This window comes from Leuciscus leuciscus (assembly GCF_965113295.1).
Source record: "Leuciscus leuciscus genome assembly, chromosome: 12".
NCBI classification, from domain to species: Eukaryota; Metazoa; Chordata; class Actinopteri; order Cypriniformes; family Leuciscidae; genus Leuciscus; species Leuciscus leuciscus.
Window position 1 is genome coordinate 3,222,616 of NC_138736.1, and position 17,825 is coordinate 3,240,440.

The 17,825-nt window shown below is 38.6% G+C and overlaps 1 protein-coding gene and 1 long non-coding RNA gene across 6 annotated transcripts in view; one reads left to right on the forward strand and one right to left on the reverse strand.

The window, feature by feature from the left end:
* Nucleotides 1-17,825, reverse strand: part of LOC309511008 — a 104,656-nt gene that overhangs the window by 46,329 nt on the left and 40,502 nt on the right. The gene's annotated exons all lie outside the window — the stretch shown is intronic.
* The window catches only part of trps1 (trichorhinophalangeal syndrome I), a 118,389-nt gene that overhangs the window by 23,145 nt on the left and 77,419 nt on the right, over nucleotides 1-17,825 (forward strand). For all 5 annotated transcript variants that reach the window (XM_082185837.1, XM_082185840.1, XM_082185838.1 and 2 more), the window contains exons 3-4: nucleotides 8,855-9,675; nucleotides 12,401-13,494. In XM_082185837.1, the coding sequence (XP_082041963.1) occupies nucleotides 8,855-9,675; nucleotides 12,401-13,494 (1,915 nt within the window). The remainder of the gene's footprint in view (nucleotides 1-8,854; nucleotides 9,676-12,400; nucleotides 13,495-17,825) is intronic.

Genomic DNA, 17,825 nt, shown 5'->3' on the forward strand with positions numbered 1-17,825 from the left:
TTCTTTCTTTCTTTCTTTCTCTTTCTCTCTCTCTCTCTCTCTCTCTCTCTCTCTCTCTCTCTCTCTCTCTCTCTCTCTCTCTCTCTCTCTCTCTCTCTCTCTCTCTCAAATATAGCTTATTTCACGCCTAATGCATACTGATATGCGCTCTGGTATTCAGTTGTCCTGATGTGGTGAAGACGTCCAGTCCTGCGGTCTCTCGATCCCTGTTGCCTGTTGCGTCCTCAAAGTCACTTATTTCGCTGCTACTCTTTCATTCAGTTCCTCTGGAAATGTCAGTGCACTTGAATCGGCCGGTCCAGATCGCACAGGAGATTTGCAAACGGACCAACAACAGCCTGCAAATGAAAATAAAGTAAATGTAATTGAATTAAAAAGGAAGGTTCTTCCAAAGCTTGCGATTGCTTTTATCTCCTGCTGTCCGGAAATGAACTTAATCAGTGAAACTGACTATAAATTTTCATACTTTCAAGGAAAGAAAATCCTTTTTTCAGATGAAGAGCGAAACGTCCTGTATCCGAAGAAGAAAAATAAAGCACTTAAATGAAATCGACTCAGTGTCACAGCTTGGAAGTTATCTCGCTTTTAGAGGCAATTATTTCTTTGCCATGTTTTAGCCCAGGGTCAAATCAATGTGACACACACAGCCACATGGTTCATATGTGAAAGTGTGTGTATCCCCCGATTTGGGAGGTGGATATGGGTTGATGTGGAGTGACTCAGAGCCCAGTTCCTCCTCTTGACATTTCGCCTTAATGATAATTAATTGCGCTGCTTCTATCTCGCATCTCACATATGTGTTTTCCATAGACCCTCCGCATGCTTGAAACTCTGCTCCACACACAGACAGTAATGTGATTTATTCCTAATGTTACAAACGAGATTAAACTCCTCTGGAAGATGGATCGGGGTCCTTCGAGTCCTTTCTCGCCGCAAAAGTCTGCGGCGGTGACATCATAAAGGATGGGAGGAATAATAAAGGCGACTGTACAAGGTGGATTGTGGGATAGCTGGGGGAACACTTTAATGCCGAGTCGCTCTTAGACGTGACCGCACACACATGGTATGCCTGACGGATCCGAGTCGGGGCTAATTGCCATGTGTGCTGTTGAATATACCATTGTTAGGATGGAAAGCAAGGCCTGTTTTGTTTTAAAGTGACGTTTTTTTGTGCTTTTTTGTGCTTTTGTAGCCCCAGAAAGTTGATTATCGGCAAATCCCAGAACATGCAAGTCAAATCAGAAGGAAACGCAGTTCTTTTATTTGAGTTTGTTAAAGTTTAGCTCTGCCGCTGCTGTACCAGTTGCTCATTTAGAAATTAATTCCTCTTCCAGCCATGACAGAAAGCAATTAGAGCGTATAGTTTCTCTCTCTCTCTCTCTTTTTTTTTTTCCTGTCTATTGCTTCAATTTATGATGCCGGTAAATAAAGGATGCAAAATGAGTCTCATCATTTTAGATCTCGGGCAACTCAATATTTCGGCTGACTGATCAGCGGCGCGCATGTGCCCGCACAACTGCTTTAGTATTTGTGTGTGTGTGTGTGTGTGTGTGTGTGTGTGTGTGTGTTTAGGGTTTGTTATTTAAGTCTCACTCAGATCCATCCCAGACGGACTGAAAGCACAGGCCTGAGTTATGAAGGGCGGTTTGGGTAATGTATTTTTAATAAACGTACTTTCTGGGTGGAGAATCTCGCAGTGTCCCAGCGCTCCATGGGGTCTTCCAGCTGTGTGTGTGTGTGTGTGTGTGTGTGTGTGTGTGTGTGTGTGTGTGTGAATCTCCGCTTCCATGTGATCCTCCTGGGACCGGGATGCCGAGAGGATTACATCTAAACTCACAATGAAAGGCTGTAGGACACAAGTCTGGGACTGAAATAAAGCGGCTACGAGCTCGCTCACGTAATTGGTGGTTTGTTCAGTATAGTCAGAAATGGTTCAGTTGGACATGAAAATGCTGTCATTATTTACCCATATTGTTCCAAAACAGTACGAGTTTCTCTCCTCCTCGGAAAACAAACAGAGGCTTTTTTTTTTTTTATTGATTTTTCATACAGTTGAATAAGGAATGAAGATTTCAAACTTAAAAAAAGAATGCAAAATCACCCTAAACTAAAGTGTTACCGATTTAACACAAGGGCTGGGTGATTTTTCTGAATATTTACAATATAGAAAATATATTATAGTAAATATTGCAATGTTTTTAATGCATTATGGACAATATTTAAGGACAGAATATATTATCTAGATTTTAAAAAAATAGTGTTTATAAGTTAAGTTGAGAGTTGAGATTTGCAAAGTTTAATTTGTTTACATCAATATCAGTTCAAACTGGGAATTCAGTTTCATAAATCAATTTATTGACGTCATCATGTGGTGTGATGCATTTAATGTATTAAAATGTTTTGGTGAAACTATTTGTAGTTTGTAGTTGGTGCATTTAAGTTAAAATGATTAAAGTATTAAATATTAAACTTCTTTTAATGAAAAGGTATTTGGAAGAAAACATGCCTTGACTATTTTAGCTAGACTTTTAACAAAAAAAATGTAACTTTTAATACATAAAAAAAAAAAAAAAATCAAAGTGAATGCATAAATGTCACAGCCTGCCCTATTTAACAGTACATGAATCACTCATAGTTAAAGGAAGGTTTTATCATCTTCCCGTGTGTGTGTGTGTGTGTGTGTGTGTGTGTGTGTGTGTGTTATTAACACTCATTAAGCAGTAATCTCTAGCTATGCAACACCTTGACATACACTCTTAACCAATGCAACTGTAGTGAACGCTCAAAACACCAACACTTACAGAAACAACTATTAGATTTGTGTACTCGACAGTGCCGGCTTGGACTCGTCCTGCATGAGTCAAACCCCACCTCTAGAAATCTCATCAGCGCTGACCAGACCAGAGGAAATCCCCTGTATTTGTTGTTGTTTTTGAAATGGGATCTCCTAACTGGGTTTGACAATGAAGATGACATATGTGGAGTCACATTGCCTCTTCACAAATGAGGCGGTGTGTGTATGTGGTGTGTGTTTGTGGCCGGCCCTTATGATACTAGAGATGAGCCAAGAGGAAGCCGGCCAGTGTTGAGTTTTTCACCGGGTGAAAGAAAAGTCTTTGGATGTTTTATGCATTTTATGCACAACATTAGTTTACTGTTCAGCAAATCTGCTTTTCATCTCTTAGATCATTGTGATGTTGTGAAACATCCAGTGAATACGAGTTGTTGTGAGTTGACTTGTGACTGTAACAACTGGATGATGCGGGAATTTTAATGAATTGGTTTAAAATCGGTATAGGCATTGATATACATCTATAGGCCTATATAATATAGGTAACACTTTGGTTTAGGGTTCAATTCTCAGTATAACTAGTTGCTTATTAGCATGCAATAGGATATTGGCTGTTTATTATAAAGCACATATTAATTCCTTATTCTGCATGAGCATATTCTACATCCCATAATCCACCCAATACTTAAACTTAACAACTACCTTACTAACTATTAATAGCAGTAATTAAGAGTTTATTGAGGCAAAAGTCGTAGTTAATAGTTAGTTAATAGTGGAATTGGACCCTAATCTAAAGTGTGACCAAAATATAACTGTGTCTTTATAATATATACAGATATATGCATTTATATATCATTTTATATATACAATGGGCATGGTTTTAATTTCTGAATTGTGTTTGGATTTCTATGGGTCTATAAATGAAAAAGTAGTCTGGCATGATCTGTTAGTATTATTTCCTATTTTAACAAAACTGATTATTAATATTTGAAAAAAAACGTTTACCAAATCAAAGTTTTGTTTTGCAAATTCTTTATCATGGACACTTTTGTTTGTCATTGACTATTTTTTTTTTTTTACCATCATTCATGCTTTTTTTTTTTTTTTGCAGTTTTATTTTGGATCATGCTGATGTCATAATAATTACCCAAATATGAACAAACAAATATAAAAAATTAACAAATATCCCGAAAATGTGGGAAGCAGTTACACCTGGGTCTGTGTGTGATTTAACTGTTTAAAAAAGTGTTTTTTATTTTATTTAGAACTTTGCACACACAATATATATGCAAATGACTCATTGTGTTGTTGAGCGTGCAGCATTGGCATCAGCTGGCGTGTTAATTGAACTATCCTGATGCGTTGCTCTTGTCATCCAGCGCTTTTCTCCACAGGAATGTTGCGTCGCTGCATTGTCAGTTTTGTCCGTGCATACAATGCTTTTTTTCTTTTTATCTTTTTTTTTTGTGTGTGTGTGCATGTGTGTGCGTGTGTGTGTGTGATTTAAAGCACACAAAGCTTTTCCATCACCATGTCTCACTGACAGTGAAGAAGTGCCCGTTGACAGGTAGTTTTCTCCGATTAAAAAAACAACTGTCAAAACATAATATAGTAGCTTTAAATCATGTGGCTGATGTTAGCAATTTACAGCATTGTGTTCATTCTCTTCTCCAAGACCCCCTGGAATATTCCTCTTCTCCAAGTAACACTCGGTTAACACTCTCGTACGCCGTCTGATTGTGAGATAGTCGTGGTAATACTCACTTATAATTGAGCTTTGACTCCTGTCATTAGATCACATTATCTGAAGTGTCTCTGATCACTCGAGGGACAGTCCTGTTCTGTATTCAGAGACAAGAGCCGCTGTCAAACCGCTCAACCCCCCTTACTTTTTTAATTAAGAAAATTGATTGTTCTGTCCTTTTCAAAAAGCGTATTATACTTTATTAAGTAAGTTCTTGAGTAGGCACAATAACAGAAGAGGAGCAGTTTAATATAGGAAAGGAAAGGAAGAGGTGGGCGTGGATAATAGTGATCTAGAGATTTGAATCGACTGGTACAGGAACGCCGCAAAAGCCTGGGATCTATAAAAGCAGATTATTCGCTTTCTGATGGCGGCCTGGAATGGTAATGTCTCACTGCTTCCCCCTGCAAGTTTTAATGTAATTGTGCACCATATCAGGGTATTAAAAACTTTTCTCGTCCTCCCACTCCATTCCTTTTTCTCCTCTTATATGTTGGTTAAGATGTGTCTTTCGTATTCGATCCTGAAAGCAAGGCCTGTACCTTTTATTCTCAGAAAGGAAAATGAGAAAGTGCGTCTAGTTCAGTAAATCAATAGCTCTCTCAAATAGTAGCTTAATATGTTATACAAATTTTAAATTAAGTTAACTTAATCCACAGTTTATTAAACAGAAGCAGGGATCACGTCGTTTAGATTTAAACTGATTCGACTGATTTATTGAAAATCCCCTCAAAATAAGATTTTGCTCACAAATGCTCAGTTATCATAATAATGGCTTGTGGGTCACAGCTGAACTAAAGACACGTCTGTTCACGAGGCATGGGAATCATACGGGTTCATGATCGTGGTTCTGATGATTCTGGTTCTGTCAGTGATTATTTTAGTGCTTTGGGAATAAAGAAAAGTAAGTTATATTTCATTTACTTCTCTCATCAGTTAATCATAATGAGATCGTTTAAGGTTTCAATAGGACACATATTACTGATCAGAAAAAAGTTCAAGTGTATCCAAACAAACACACTTGTTGCGAGAACTTCTTTAAATGACTTTTCATAGTCTTGATAGAGTTTTTTTAGGCAAAAATTAAATTCAATAATTGCTCCTAATCATATAATAAATAAAATGTAAAATATGGAAATGCATCTCATTTATGCAGTGATTACAATAATGTAATATATTATAGTTTATACTGTGTGTGTGTGTATGTATGTGTATGTATGTATGTGTGTACGTACGTATGTATGTATGTATGTATATGTGTGTGTGTGTGTGTGTGTGTACGTATGTATGTGTGTGTGTACGTGTGTACGTGTGTACGTATGTATGTGTGTGTGTGTGTGTGTGTGTGTGTGTGTGTGTGTACGTGTGTACGTATGTGTGTATGTATGTGTGTGTGTGTACGTATGTGTGTGTGTGTGTATGTATGTATGTATGTATGTATGTGTGTGTGTGTGTACGTGTGTATGTGTGTGTGTGTGTGTGTGTGTGTGTGTGTGTGTGTGTGTGTGTACGTGTGTACGTATGTGTGTATGTATGTGTGTGTGTGTACGTGTGTATGTATGTGTGTGTATGTATGTGTGTATGTATACGTACGTACATGCATACATACACTATAAATAATTATAAATGTATGTATTTTTTCAGTGTGTGGTGCATGCTAATGTGTCTGCTCGCATGCTAAAAACATACTAAAATCAAACTATTTTTATTTATTTATTCCATGTATGCTTTTGACTTTTACTGGCCTGGAAAACTTTTTTTATTTTTTGATTCCCTGATATTTCTAGGTTTTCCATGATGTTGGGACCTGTTTGCAGGGCATAAAAACTTGTGTACAAAACCAACAAATGAGTAATCTTGCTGTGTGTGGAGCGGTAATTACCATTTAGTTTATTTGTCATCCTCATCAACACGTTTCAGATCATGCTGTGGCCTGCACGCAGTGTTATGTCTTTGATTGCGTTTCTTGATATGATCCAATAATGATGTGCAGTTTTGGATGTTTCATGACAGTTTAAGAATGTAAGCTTTCAGAAAACGACATCAGCCATTAGTTACATCTGTGCCACCATCAGTCACGCTCGCTCCAGACGCCGCTGATATCCGAATAAATCTCTTCTTCAAATGCGGTGGTAATATGACACAGACAGGTGTGTTTCTAATCACCGGCTGAAGTGTGTTTTTAGATGCTGTGAAGCCTCAGATTCACAGAGTTTTAAGATGCTGTGAGTGATTTGACAGGGTGTGGTCATATTTGTGATTAGATTTTCTCAAGACTTTTATTAACTTAGCTGTGGTTAAGGTGTGGCCACTCTGCAAAGCATGAATTGCTTTATTTAATATCCATTTACATCACAGACTAAATGAGGAAATTGCTCTCGACGGTCTGTCGTAATAAGACAGGCCCCTGTTTTGTTAAATCATGAGAAACTGTAATTGCCCTACATTGAAAGTGGCCAACACGCACACCATCTTGCAAATGCGAAATTATGTTTAACTGTGCCTTATGCTAAACCTTTCACAGAAATTCACGTTTGTGCAGTTTGTGCCAAAGGAAAGTCTAGTTAATAGTGCAATTTGCCTGCTATGAACAAACACGCATGATCTCATTGAGTTCTGATGGAAATTCTTTGCTATGAATCACTTTATAAATTCCACTTTTTTTCCCCCTCTCTCCCTATCATCTTTGATTTTGGTAACTGATTAAAATGTGTGTCCCTAAGCCACATCAGTGACATAAGAGCACAGATTTTATTCATTAAAATATCATCAACAAAGGCCGGCGCCGACATAGTCACTGATATTAGAACCTCATTTGCTGTTTATGGATTGAGTTGGAAGAGCAGAACCATTTCTAGGGCATTTTGTCTCCGATTTTCGAAAATCAAACAACAATCAAAAAGCTTTTACAGAGAGCAGAATAGGTGCATTGGCTCCAAAATTGTATTTAACATGCAAGCAAACAGAACCACACATTGAGTGTGTTACTTGAGTAACGCCGTGTCATAACCAGACGTGACGCCGCGACATCTTTTCCATGTTAATCAGAGTTTTTGTCCTAACCAGCCACGACTGCGATACGTAATCACTCGTTTAAGAAATGGTTTCTATTTCTCCAAATGACTCAATTTCTACAAAATATGACGATGATAATCTCAGGTACTGATTATGAGCTTTATTTAACGTTAAAAGAATTGAAAGCGAGTTTGAATACCTTTATAGCTGTATTAAAAGCGACAGAGGATAATTCACCTCAGATCTTGAAGGAAACGAGAACGTTCTGAATATTGCTTGCATGAATACTTTTGCTGTCACAGGGCTTGAGTTTCGGAGTGGGATTGCATTTATTGGGCATAATTTTACTCATTCCCTCAGATTTTGTGCGCACATAAAGCCTCCTTGTACTAAATTGAGTTATTTTTTAATTTTTCAAGTTAAATTTTTGAGTTAAATTGAGTTACTTAGCAAAAAACACTTTGTTCTTTCAAAATTATACATTCTCATTAATGTGTAATCACTTCAACCAACCAAGTATTCTCGTAAGTGTATAATCTGCAGTTTAGAATACTTACGAGCGAGTCGCTTGAATGGCGGCAGCCATGTTGCGCATCCATCTTGAAAATACATGAGCCAAAGAGGGACATACCTGGAAATTCAAGCTTTGCCTTTCACGTTTTGACACTCAGTGGCAGCATGACGAATGCGAGGGGGAGATTACTCACGACTGCCGGCAGATTTGAAATAATACGGCCACCGTAGGAGTTAAAACGCCCTCGGAATGGGAGGAGCTAGAAAGTAATATTCAGTTGGTAGTCATAAACCATTTCACCGCTAGATGGGAGAAAATCCTACACAGTGTAGCTTTAAACAGTCAAATACACAAAATAATGACAAAATGCTGGACTTGTCGAGAATTCACATCAGTTTTGTTTTAAGTGAATGTGAACACGCATGTGTACCAGTGCAATAGATCCGTGCGTCAGGTCTTAAAGTGACAGCAGCCTATATGATGATATTAAAAATGGCAGTTTTTCCCCATGGTATCGATGTCAAAGTTGTGGCCAGTGAAATGCAGACTGACTAGTAACTTTGGAAAACCACTTGCCTCAGTGGCAAAAAGTTAATGTCAAGTCCTGATAATATTTATGAATTTTATTATGTACAGAGAGACTCTGGCCACACGCCCAGTTCCCTTCTGATTGACTGTGATTTCATAGTCTCGTAGTCGTAGTTGTAGGACAGACAAATTGCTTGTTGCTGGAATCGTATCACATTGCGTCTAGTTATTAACGTTGCTCTTCTCTTTTGCTGGGTTCCAGATATGGTGCGGAAAAAGAATCCCCCTTTGAGAAGCTTCGGCAGTGAAGAAGAGGAAGGCGAGGCGGTGGCGGCCGAGGCCACGGGGCCAGAGAGCGGGAACACGGGGAGCCAGGCCTCAGAGCCTGAAGAGCAAGAGGAGCCGTCCTCTCCTGGCCCCATCAAACCAGACAGGCCTGACTTACATTACTCCAGCCACAACCTGGCAGCGTCCTCCTCTAGCCGCGAGGGCACTGATAGCGAACCGCTGGACTCCGCCAACTCTCCAACAACCTCTGACCCGGGTGAGAGAGCAGACGGCGAGGACGAGCGGATCGATCGGAGGCCAAACACGCGGTCGGGCGGCGTCATCGTCAGTAACGGAGAGGACACACACAGCCCACTCGTTTTCCTGGGCTCCGTCAGCCCTTGTGGCGCTGCGGTCGAAGTTAAAGTCCCTCCCGTTACTCTTCATCCACTGAGGCCGATCGGGGGAGCAGAAGACGCCCCTAGTCCTCTGGGAGCGGAGACAGGAGCACCTCCACCCACCTCACCCAAACTACAAGACTTTAAGTGCAACATTTGTGGGTACGGCTACTACGGCAATGACCCCACGGACCTGATCAAGCACTTTCGTAAGTACCATTTGGGCCTGCACAACCGGACGCGGCAAGACGCAGAGCTGGACAATAAGATTTTGGCACTACACAACATGGTGCAGTTCACAGCCCAGTCACAGGCCAAAGACTCGGCGCGCCTCCTCGGCCAATCGGCTCAGAGCGGATCTGTGGCAGAAGCGGGGTCACCCAGGTCCTCCGTACTCAACGGCACCTACGACGTGCAGGTAATCTCCAAGGGATCAAATATTTCTAAATACACTTAGTGCATATGTGCTATGTATATTCATGCATTTTGGAGTTTTGCGTCCTTCCTCTCGTCATCTGGATTGAAATCAAATCAAGTCTCCCGTCTGCCTCTCCTTATTCAATTCAATTCAATTCAATTCAATTCAATTCATATTTATTTGTATAGCGCTTTTCACAATACACATCGTTTCAAGGCAGCTTTACAATTTAGAGTGATCTGCTATCAGAGGTGACTGTCTAAGTTATGCATTTCAGAAATGTACATATTCAAAATCACAGTTAGCTAATAATGCATTCATTTAAACAATGTACTAATTTAAGGCAGAAACAATGAGCTTATTGAAGTAATGAATACTTGTTTGTTAACAAATGATTATGACATTTGGAAAAATGATGCATTGGTGCATGTTGATTCAGAGTTTGCATTATCTGAAGTCTTCGCAGGAGTTGGCGCTTAGGAAGCAAGGCGCCTCCTTATGTCCTGGAGCACAGCTATAATCAGACCCATGGGTCATTAAGGCTTCAAAATGATGCATGCACATGCAACAGTGAAACTTAAAATGTATGTCACAGAATAAAACCACTAGATGCATGGTAACCGTATATGATGCATGCAAAGTCATGCACACGCAGAAACTCACACACTGGTATGAATTCATTCTGAAATTTTGACTAGCCCTCATAGAGTCTGCATTTGTTCATGCGTGTGTTTTAAAATAACGCCATGAATAAGCAATCAAGCTTCTCCATTGAAACTGAAATACAAGCGTCATTTGTCATATCACCTTGGTGATTTAGGATTTATAAAAACAAACAAACAAAAAATGTGAAGGAGATTAGTGTGGATCATGCTGGTACACTGCGTTTGGCTTTGTTCTGTGACTTTTGGCTGATTTATCGTGGCACCAGTCTTACTGTATCATGTTTAAATGGACCATTATGAACAGTTGCCTGCTTTGCACATGTGCATGTACTCAATCAAGCAAGCACAGAGTACCTGAGCTTTTCTTTCTTCTAATAACACCGGCCACCATCTTTTTCAATTCAACATCAGCCTGTCTACAAATTGTCGTAATACCGTATAAATTCTTAGGAAAAAAGTTTGAATAATGAGTCTATTCAGAATTCGTTCCTAGTGGAATTTTCCATGCAGTAATATCGACGACTGCGATTTCTCATTTTCCCAATGAAGAAAGGGGGGAAAAAGAGCGTAGGGGAAGCTGGTGAAGGGGAGCCAGTGAAAACACAGCAGTCGATTTATTTTAAACGATGGGTAATGAACAGATGTCATAGTCATTTATCTGCCCAACTTTCAGCACGGTTTCACTCTTCACTTCAACAATGTCATGTTTACAATTTAAGCGTCATATTTAAGTTGGGTTTCTGCGGGACGAGCCAAGTTTGGATGCGTTTAGCTTGAGTCAGTGCAGGGCTGATTTTGCCCAGTTTACCAGCCAGATCTAATGATTTTAATTATTGCTAACTCATTGATGCATGAAATAGTTAAAAATAATTATAATATTCAAAATATACTCTTTATATTTTTATAACATATTATGTTTATTTTTATTTATATATATATATATATATATATATATATATAATTTAATGTTTATATTAAATTTTTATTAATTTAATATTATAAAATAATTCAAATGCAATTAAGTCGCAAAACTCCAGTGTCTATAAATATACATTTTGGACAAAATACCTAGTTTTTAGGTATTTTAAACAGTTTTTTATTTATTTATTTCATTTTATTATTATCATTAACAATAAATAATAATTGTATTTACTTAAATGTGTATCATATTTCTTTTTCTGAGTTGCCTTAGTTGTGATTATATATTATATTTTCAGAAAATCTGTGCAGTCTGCCTACTTTTACATTTAATCATTTAGCAGACAAAGGTTTAAATTCAGTTGCTCAATTGCTCAGACAGACAGGTGATACAGGGCAACCAGCTGAGACTTTAAATTGGTCCACTTTGTATCTGTAATATGCATGTGTAGAATTACAGTCAAGCACACATTACGCTTCGCAGTGGGTGTTTATTTAATCATTGCTTGAACATACAGCTCAGGGGAAAGGGTCTGTCTGCGCTGTGACATTCCTTGAGTGTTTTGTCTGGAGCGTGACGTTGAATTCCCCACAGTGCGCATGAAGCTCGAGACCTCCCACTCATACTCTCTTCTGACTGTGACTGCCAGCTTTATATTCCATATGCACGTCTATAGGCTGGACTTTTATTGCATCTTCTCGAGCCGTTGATCTGCATGTCTGTTTTTTTTTCATATGCATGCAATTATACTGATTTAAGAGAACTTTAAATTTAATGTCAAAGTATCAGAACTAAAGTCACACCTGGATATTATTAATAAGAAAAGATCCATTTCATCTCTGCATGCATGGGTGCTTTGCTCCTCCACTCGTCTACAGGTTTCACGTGTTCCCCATCTGCTCGCTGGAGGATTTTCGAATTCTCAGCGCTGAGAAGTAATAAGAACATAAAATGTGATTTGCCTTTGTGTTGGTGATAACCGCCGCCTCGTCTTGGAGATTGGGAGGGTTATTGAAAGTCTGTTGTCTGTCTTATTATATCAGACTTCTATTTCTCAGTAATTCTCTGTAACTCACGGATGATTGTTCTTTCCCTTTATCTCATTTTTTTTTTCTTTGTCTCAACCTCCCCGCTCTCACAGGTAACGTTAGCCGGCACCTTTATCGGAATTGGGAGGAAGACGCAAGATTGTCAGGGCAACACCAAGTACTTCCGCTGTAAGTTCTGCAACTTCACCTACATGGGAAGCTCGTCCGTAGACCTCGAGCAGCATTTCCTTGCAACGCACCCCAACAAGATGAAGAGTCCACCTCCGTTCAACCCCAACCTGGACGACAAGTCCTCGACCGAGCGGAAGGGGAACTGCGTACCGCGGATCGGGACGGATGAGCACGGGAAGTGGGCGGATCGAGTGGCGGTAAGGGCCGAAGATGACTCGGTTGCTGGATACTCAGTACCAATCCGTGCGTCGGACTCTCCTAGCCTCACTGAAGGAGACGCTCCTGCAGCGTATTACTGGTGCAAGTACTGCAGCTTTAGTTGCGAATCCGCCAGCGCCTCTAGGCTTCTAGAGCACTATGAGAAAAGACACGGTCAAGCGGCCGTCAGGGAGGGAAGTCCAGTGGAGAGGGACAGAAAGACACGTGACGAAAACTCACATTTACGGAAAAAAGAGAAGGCTGGAGCAACAGGCGACCCTGAAACTGTAGTAACCAGTTATAATTGCCAGTTCTGCGACTTCCGTTACTCAATGACACACGGACCGGAGGTCATCGTCGTCGCTCCGCTTTTGCATCACTACCAGCGGGTTCACAGCATTCACAAGTGCACCATTAAACATTGCCCATTCTGCCCGCGTGGGCTCTGCACCCCCGAGAAGCACCTGGGCGAGATCTCGTACCCCTTCGCTTGCCGAAAGAGCTCCTGTTCACACTGTGCTCTTCTTCTGCTGCAACTGACAACTGGAGGAACGACCCCGTCCCCGTCCCCGCCGGCTCCCAGAGGCTCCGTCACACACCTGTGTGACCAGTGCCCTTTCACCTCCACTGATATTGACTTGCTTCTCTTGCACTATGACAGCGCACACACCTCTCATACCTTACTGGAAGTCAAACCAGAGGAGGAGGGATCAGGGGATGGAGGAGCGGGACCAGGGCGGGATCATCCCGGAGAATACGCCTGCACTAAGTGCCATTTCTTCACTGAGGTGGAGGAGGAGATCTTTCGTCACTACAGGTAACATTGCATAACAGATCCATCTTTTTTTTAAATATATGTATATACACTACCACTCAAAAGTTTTGGATCGGTAAGATTATGTTATGTTTTTAAAAGAAGTCTCTTTTGCTCACCAAGGCTGCATTTATTTGATAAAAAAACTAATGTGAACTATTAGGTAACACTTTATAATAACGTTTAGTTGTAAGTCATTGTAAGTAAAAAAAAACAACAACATAATTTATTAAACATTTATGAAACGCATATTCATGTTTTGTAAATGATTAGTTAATCATTAACTAATCAATTGTAAATGACTTTTAACTGAATCTACAAAACATACATACAATAATTAACATATCACTTATTAATCATTTATGAACTCATAGTCATGTTTCGTAAATAATTAGTTAATCATTTACTAATCACTTGTAAATGACTTGTAACGGAATTTACAAAACATACATAAAATGCACTTGCTAATCATTTATGAATGTTTTGTAAATGATTAGTTCATCATTAACTAACCACTTATAAATGACTTACAACTGAACGTTATTATAAAGTGTTACCAAATATTATTACAATTTTAAACAGCATCATTACTCCAGTCTTCAGTGTCACATGATCCTTCAGAAATCATTCTAATATGATGATTTGATGCTCAAGAAACATTTCTCATTATTATCAATGTTGAAAACAGTTATTCACATTTTTATTTCAGGATTCTTTGATGAATAGAAAGTTTAAAACAACAGCATTTATCTGAAATAGAAAGCTTTTGTAACATTTAAACAATAGTTTTGGGGTCAGTAAGAATTTGTATATTATTTTTGGGGGGAAATAAATACAATAAATCAATACTTTTATTCATCAAGGATGAATTAAATTGATCAATAGTTACGACAGATTGTAATTGTGCTTCAAACGTGTAGTGACCCGAACCATATCTAGTGGTCTTGTGGGTGGGCTTAATGGATTGGGTCAGTAAGTTTCCGCCTAGTAACTGCATTGCAATTTCTTTGCGAACACCCATAACACTGGTGCGGACACATTTTGATTAGTCCACACGTTCGGTAACACTTTATTTGACAGTGTAACATGTTTTAATAACTGCAAATTATGCAACGTTTTATGCAATTAACCCTAATCCAACCCCAATCCTAAACCTAACCCTATAGTAAGTACATGTAGTTTATTAATACTCAATACTTAAATGTATAATTACACCGTAACACGGACACCTTCAAATAGTGTAGCCGGAATTTCACATGAAGGTGAAAGATTTTCCTGAGATTCAGACCACAACAGGTTCAAGCTAGTGTTTTTTGCATTTACCAACAGAAACCTTGTTTTGATAGTGACTTCTGTGTGAGTTACACTATTGACTATAGACAACTGACCTTTTGCTAATATGACTTAAGACAAGAGCCTTAATTATAATGAATATTATCTTCACAAACTTATTTTTTAGAGTTGGAATGCATCACATTACCTCAGTTTGTTAAATATATAAATATGATATATTATTAAACATAATATTGTATCTTTTAAAATACTTATATTATATTTTGAAATGTTTTAACTCATCATTTGTATTTATGTAAATATTAATATATATATATATATATATATATATATATATATATTAAATATATATTTATTTATTTATTTATTTATTTATTTATTTCTATTTTTATATTTTATTTTAATATATATTTTAATATTTATTTAATATTTATTTTTTGAATATTTATTTATTATTTTCAAAATCTTATTGTAGCACAATAGCATTGGACAGTGAGAGCAGCTGTTGATTAAATCCAGCGAGCTTGTGTTACACATTTGTTTCTGTGTTGGCGGTATTGCTTTTATTCTGATAGGTAACAGGTTTTCTTTTTTTTTCTTTTTTCTCTCACTTTTTTTACTTGAAGTCGAGCAACACAGCTGAATAAACTGAAAATGCTAAACGTCAGGAATAACTTTTCTTACAGCAGTCCCTCATTGGTTCTGATTTAGCTTGTCTCGAGGCCAGGTGTGCATGTAAATGTGAGTGCACTTCAGTGTTTGTTTTCATGTGTGTGTGTGTGTGTGTCCGTTAAGCGTGTACATGTGGGAATCTATTATACCTTTCCATATTCTTTCTTTCACCATCTGTTTGGTATGTGCGGTGCGGATGAGCGTGGCTCTGCTTTACCTTCACATAAGATCTCAATTACTCTCCATTTTCTGCCAGAGTTTACAGGCATGTCTACATGTGCCGGTTTGAATTTACTGATAAAAATGAGTTTACTGCACCACTGAAATCCATATGTCCGCTTGAGTTTGGCACAGTAGAAAGAGAACAGAAAGGCACTTTGTTAAATCTAATAAAAATGTTGTGTAAATACACCAAACCACCTCAATGCCACATGTGTTTGATATTATAGTATACTGTGCTATATTATGTGCAAGAACTTCTTCTGAGCAATTTCACTACTGATGCTTAAATGGGAAAATGTTAATGCAAAACGGCCATATGCTTTATTTCATTATTTATGCGGTTAATGCTTGCTTATGAAATTCACTGACAAATTCTTGAAATGTTTAATCTATTTTCAGTTTCACATTTAACATTTAATCATTTAACAGATGCTTTTATCCAAAGTGACTTACAAATGAGAACAATAGAAGCAGTTAAGCAATGTCCTACATATTCTCATAACATTATTATAAGACTATTAATATATATATAAGACTATTCTAAATTGCTGTCATACTAAATTCCATTTAATAATTTAGTTTTTTGATGAACAATGATTCATTCAGTACAGTGAGCAAACTTTTGTCAAATGATCAGGTCATTGCAGATAAAAACATCAGAAATCAATTGTGATTTATAAAGTTTTTGTAATTTTTGTAAAAAGCAATTATCCATTCACATTTATGGCATCTAGTATTGTAGCTGTCTTTATTTCTTCTAAACCGACCTTGCATTTACTTGGTTAGTGAGATACACACAAAAATGCAAGTCTTTATATTGCAGATGTTGCATATGCATTTATTAAATCCCAGGAAACAATGAATTGCACACTCAAGCTGATTATTGTTTGCTGACAAAAAATACAAGTCAATTGTCACGACAATGGCGAGTTTAAAGTGGCTCTAATGTGTGTATTGCATATTTTATTATGCGTTTCATCCACATCTGACATTCAGACATTCCAGAACAGTTTAGTGGAATCAAATGTCATGAAAATTAATGTCTCAATATTTTACAATATTTTTTAATAAGAATCGATTTCCAACCCATGCATAATTCATTCACACGTGCATAAGATAACACAAAGAAGTTACACATAGCTGCATGACAGACAAATTTTTCCTACTATTTAAACTTTTTTTCAGTAATTCCACAAGTTCAAGTGTTGTTAAATGATCAACGGTCTAATCTGACTCCCGGCGAAGGAATCATTTGTCAAGTTGGCGCTCATGTCAGGAAACTGTGAGTTTGAAGGCCTCATACACCCACCTGTCCCCTGTGTGAAGGTTTGTGTGTGCTTAAGCCTTGAGTGACGTCCATCATGGTCCAGATGCCCAGGGCTGGTTGTTTCAGGTGGACGTGGAGCTGAGTGTTTTCAGCCTGTGCGTGCGGCCTTTCTGAATAAGGCGCTGTTTGTATTCAGAGCCCACAGCCTGGAACCAGCGAGGAGAGAGCCGAAATCAGACCTGTATGGGCTCCCTGGAGAGCTCCTGCTTCTCAGCTCAGACCGTACCGAGTGTGTGTGTGTGTGTGTGTGTGTGTGTGTGTGCAAGTGAGAATGTGCATGTCATATTTTGTTTTAAACTACTTTTCCCCATGCAGGCTTACTGGGAGCTTGAGAGAATGTTGTGTACACTAGATCTTAGTTTATAGGCTACTGCGTGCATGTTTTCAGGGTTGTGTCTTCCATGTTATTGTATGAACATCTGTGTCATGGTATCCGGTTTCATTGTGTGGAAGCATTCGTTGACCTCTCTGTGTGTGCGTGTGAGGGATTGTGTGGTCTGTCGAATCAATGATACATAATATTTCCAGTGTGCGTATGTGTCTCTCCTGAACACCTCACTATAGTGTAGATTTATGAGCAGAATCCTGCCCTCTAGTCTCCAAACAGCAACCCACCCACCGCGAACGTGAACCTGATATTGATGCCGTAGCCTTCCACACCTCGTGCCCACCCGATCCAGTGCGCACTCAATATATCACACTGCCCTCCAATTCGGGAAAGGGAGACCTTTTACGTGCAGGAGCTGAGAATAAACTGCATTGGATTTTAGTCATGCTGCTTTCAGACTTTTGCTCATTGTGGGATTCACTCAGAAAGAGG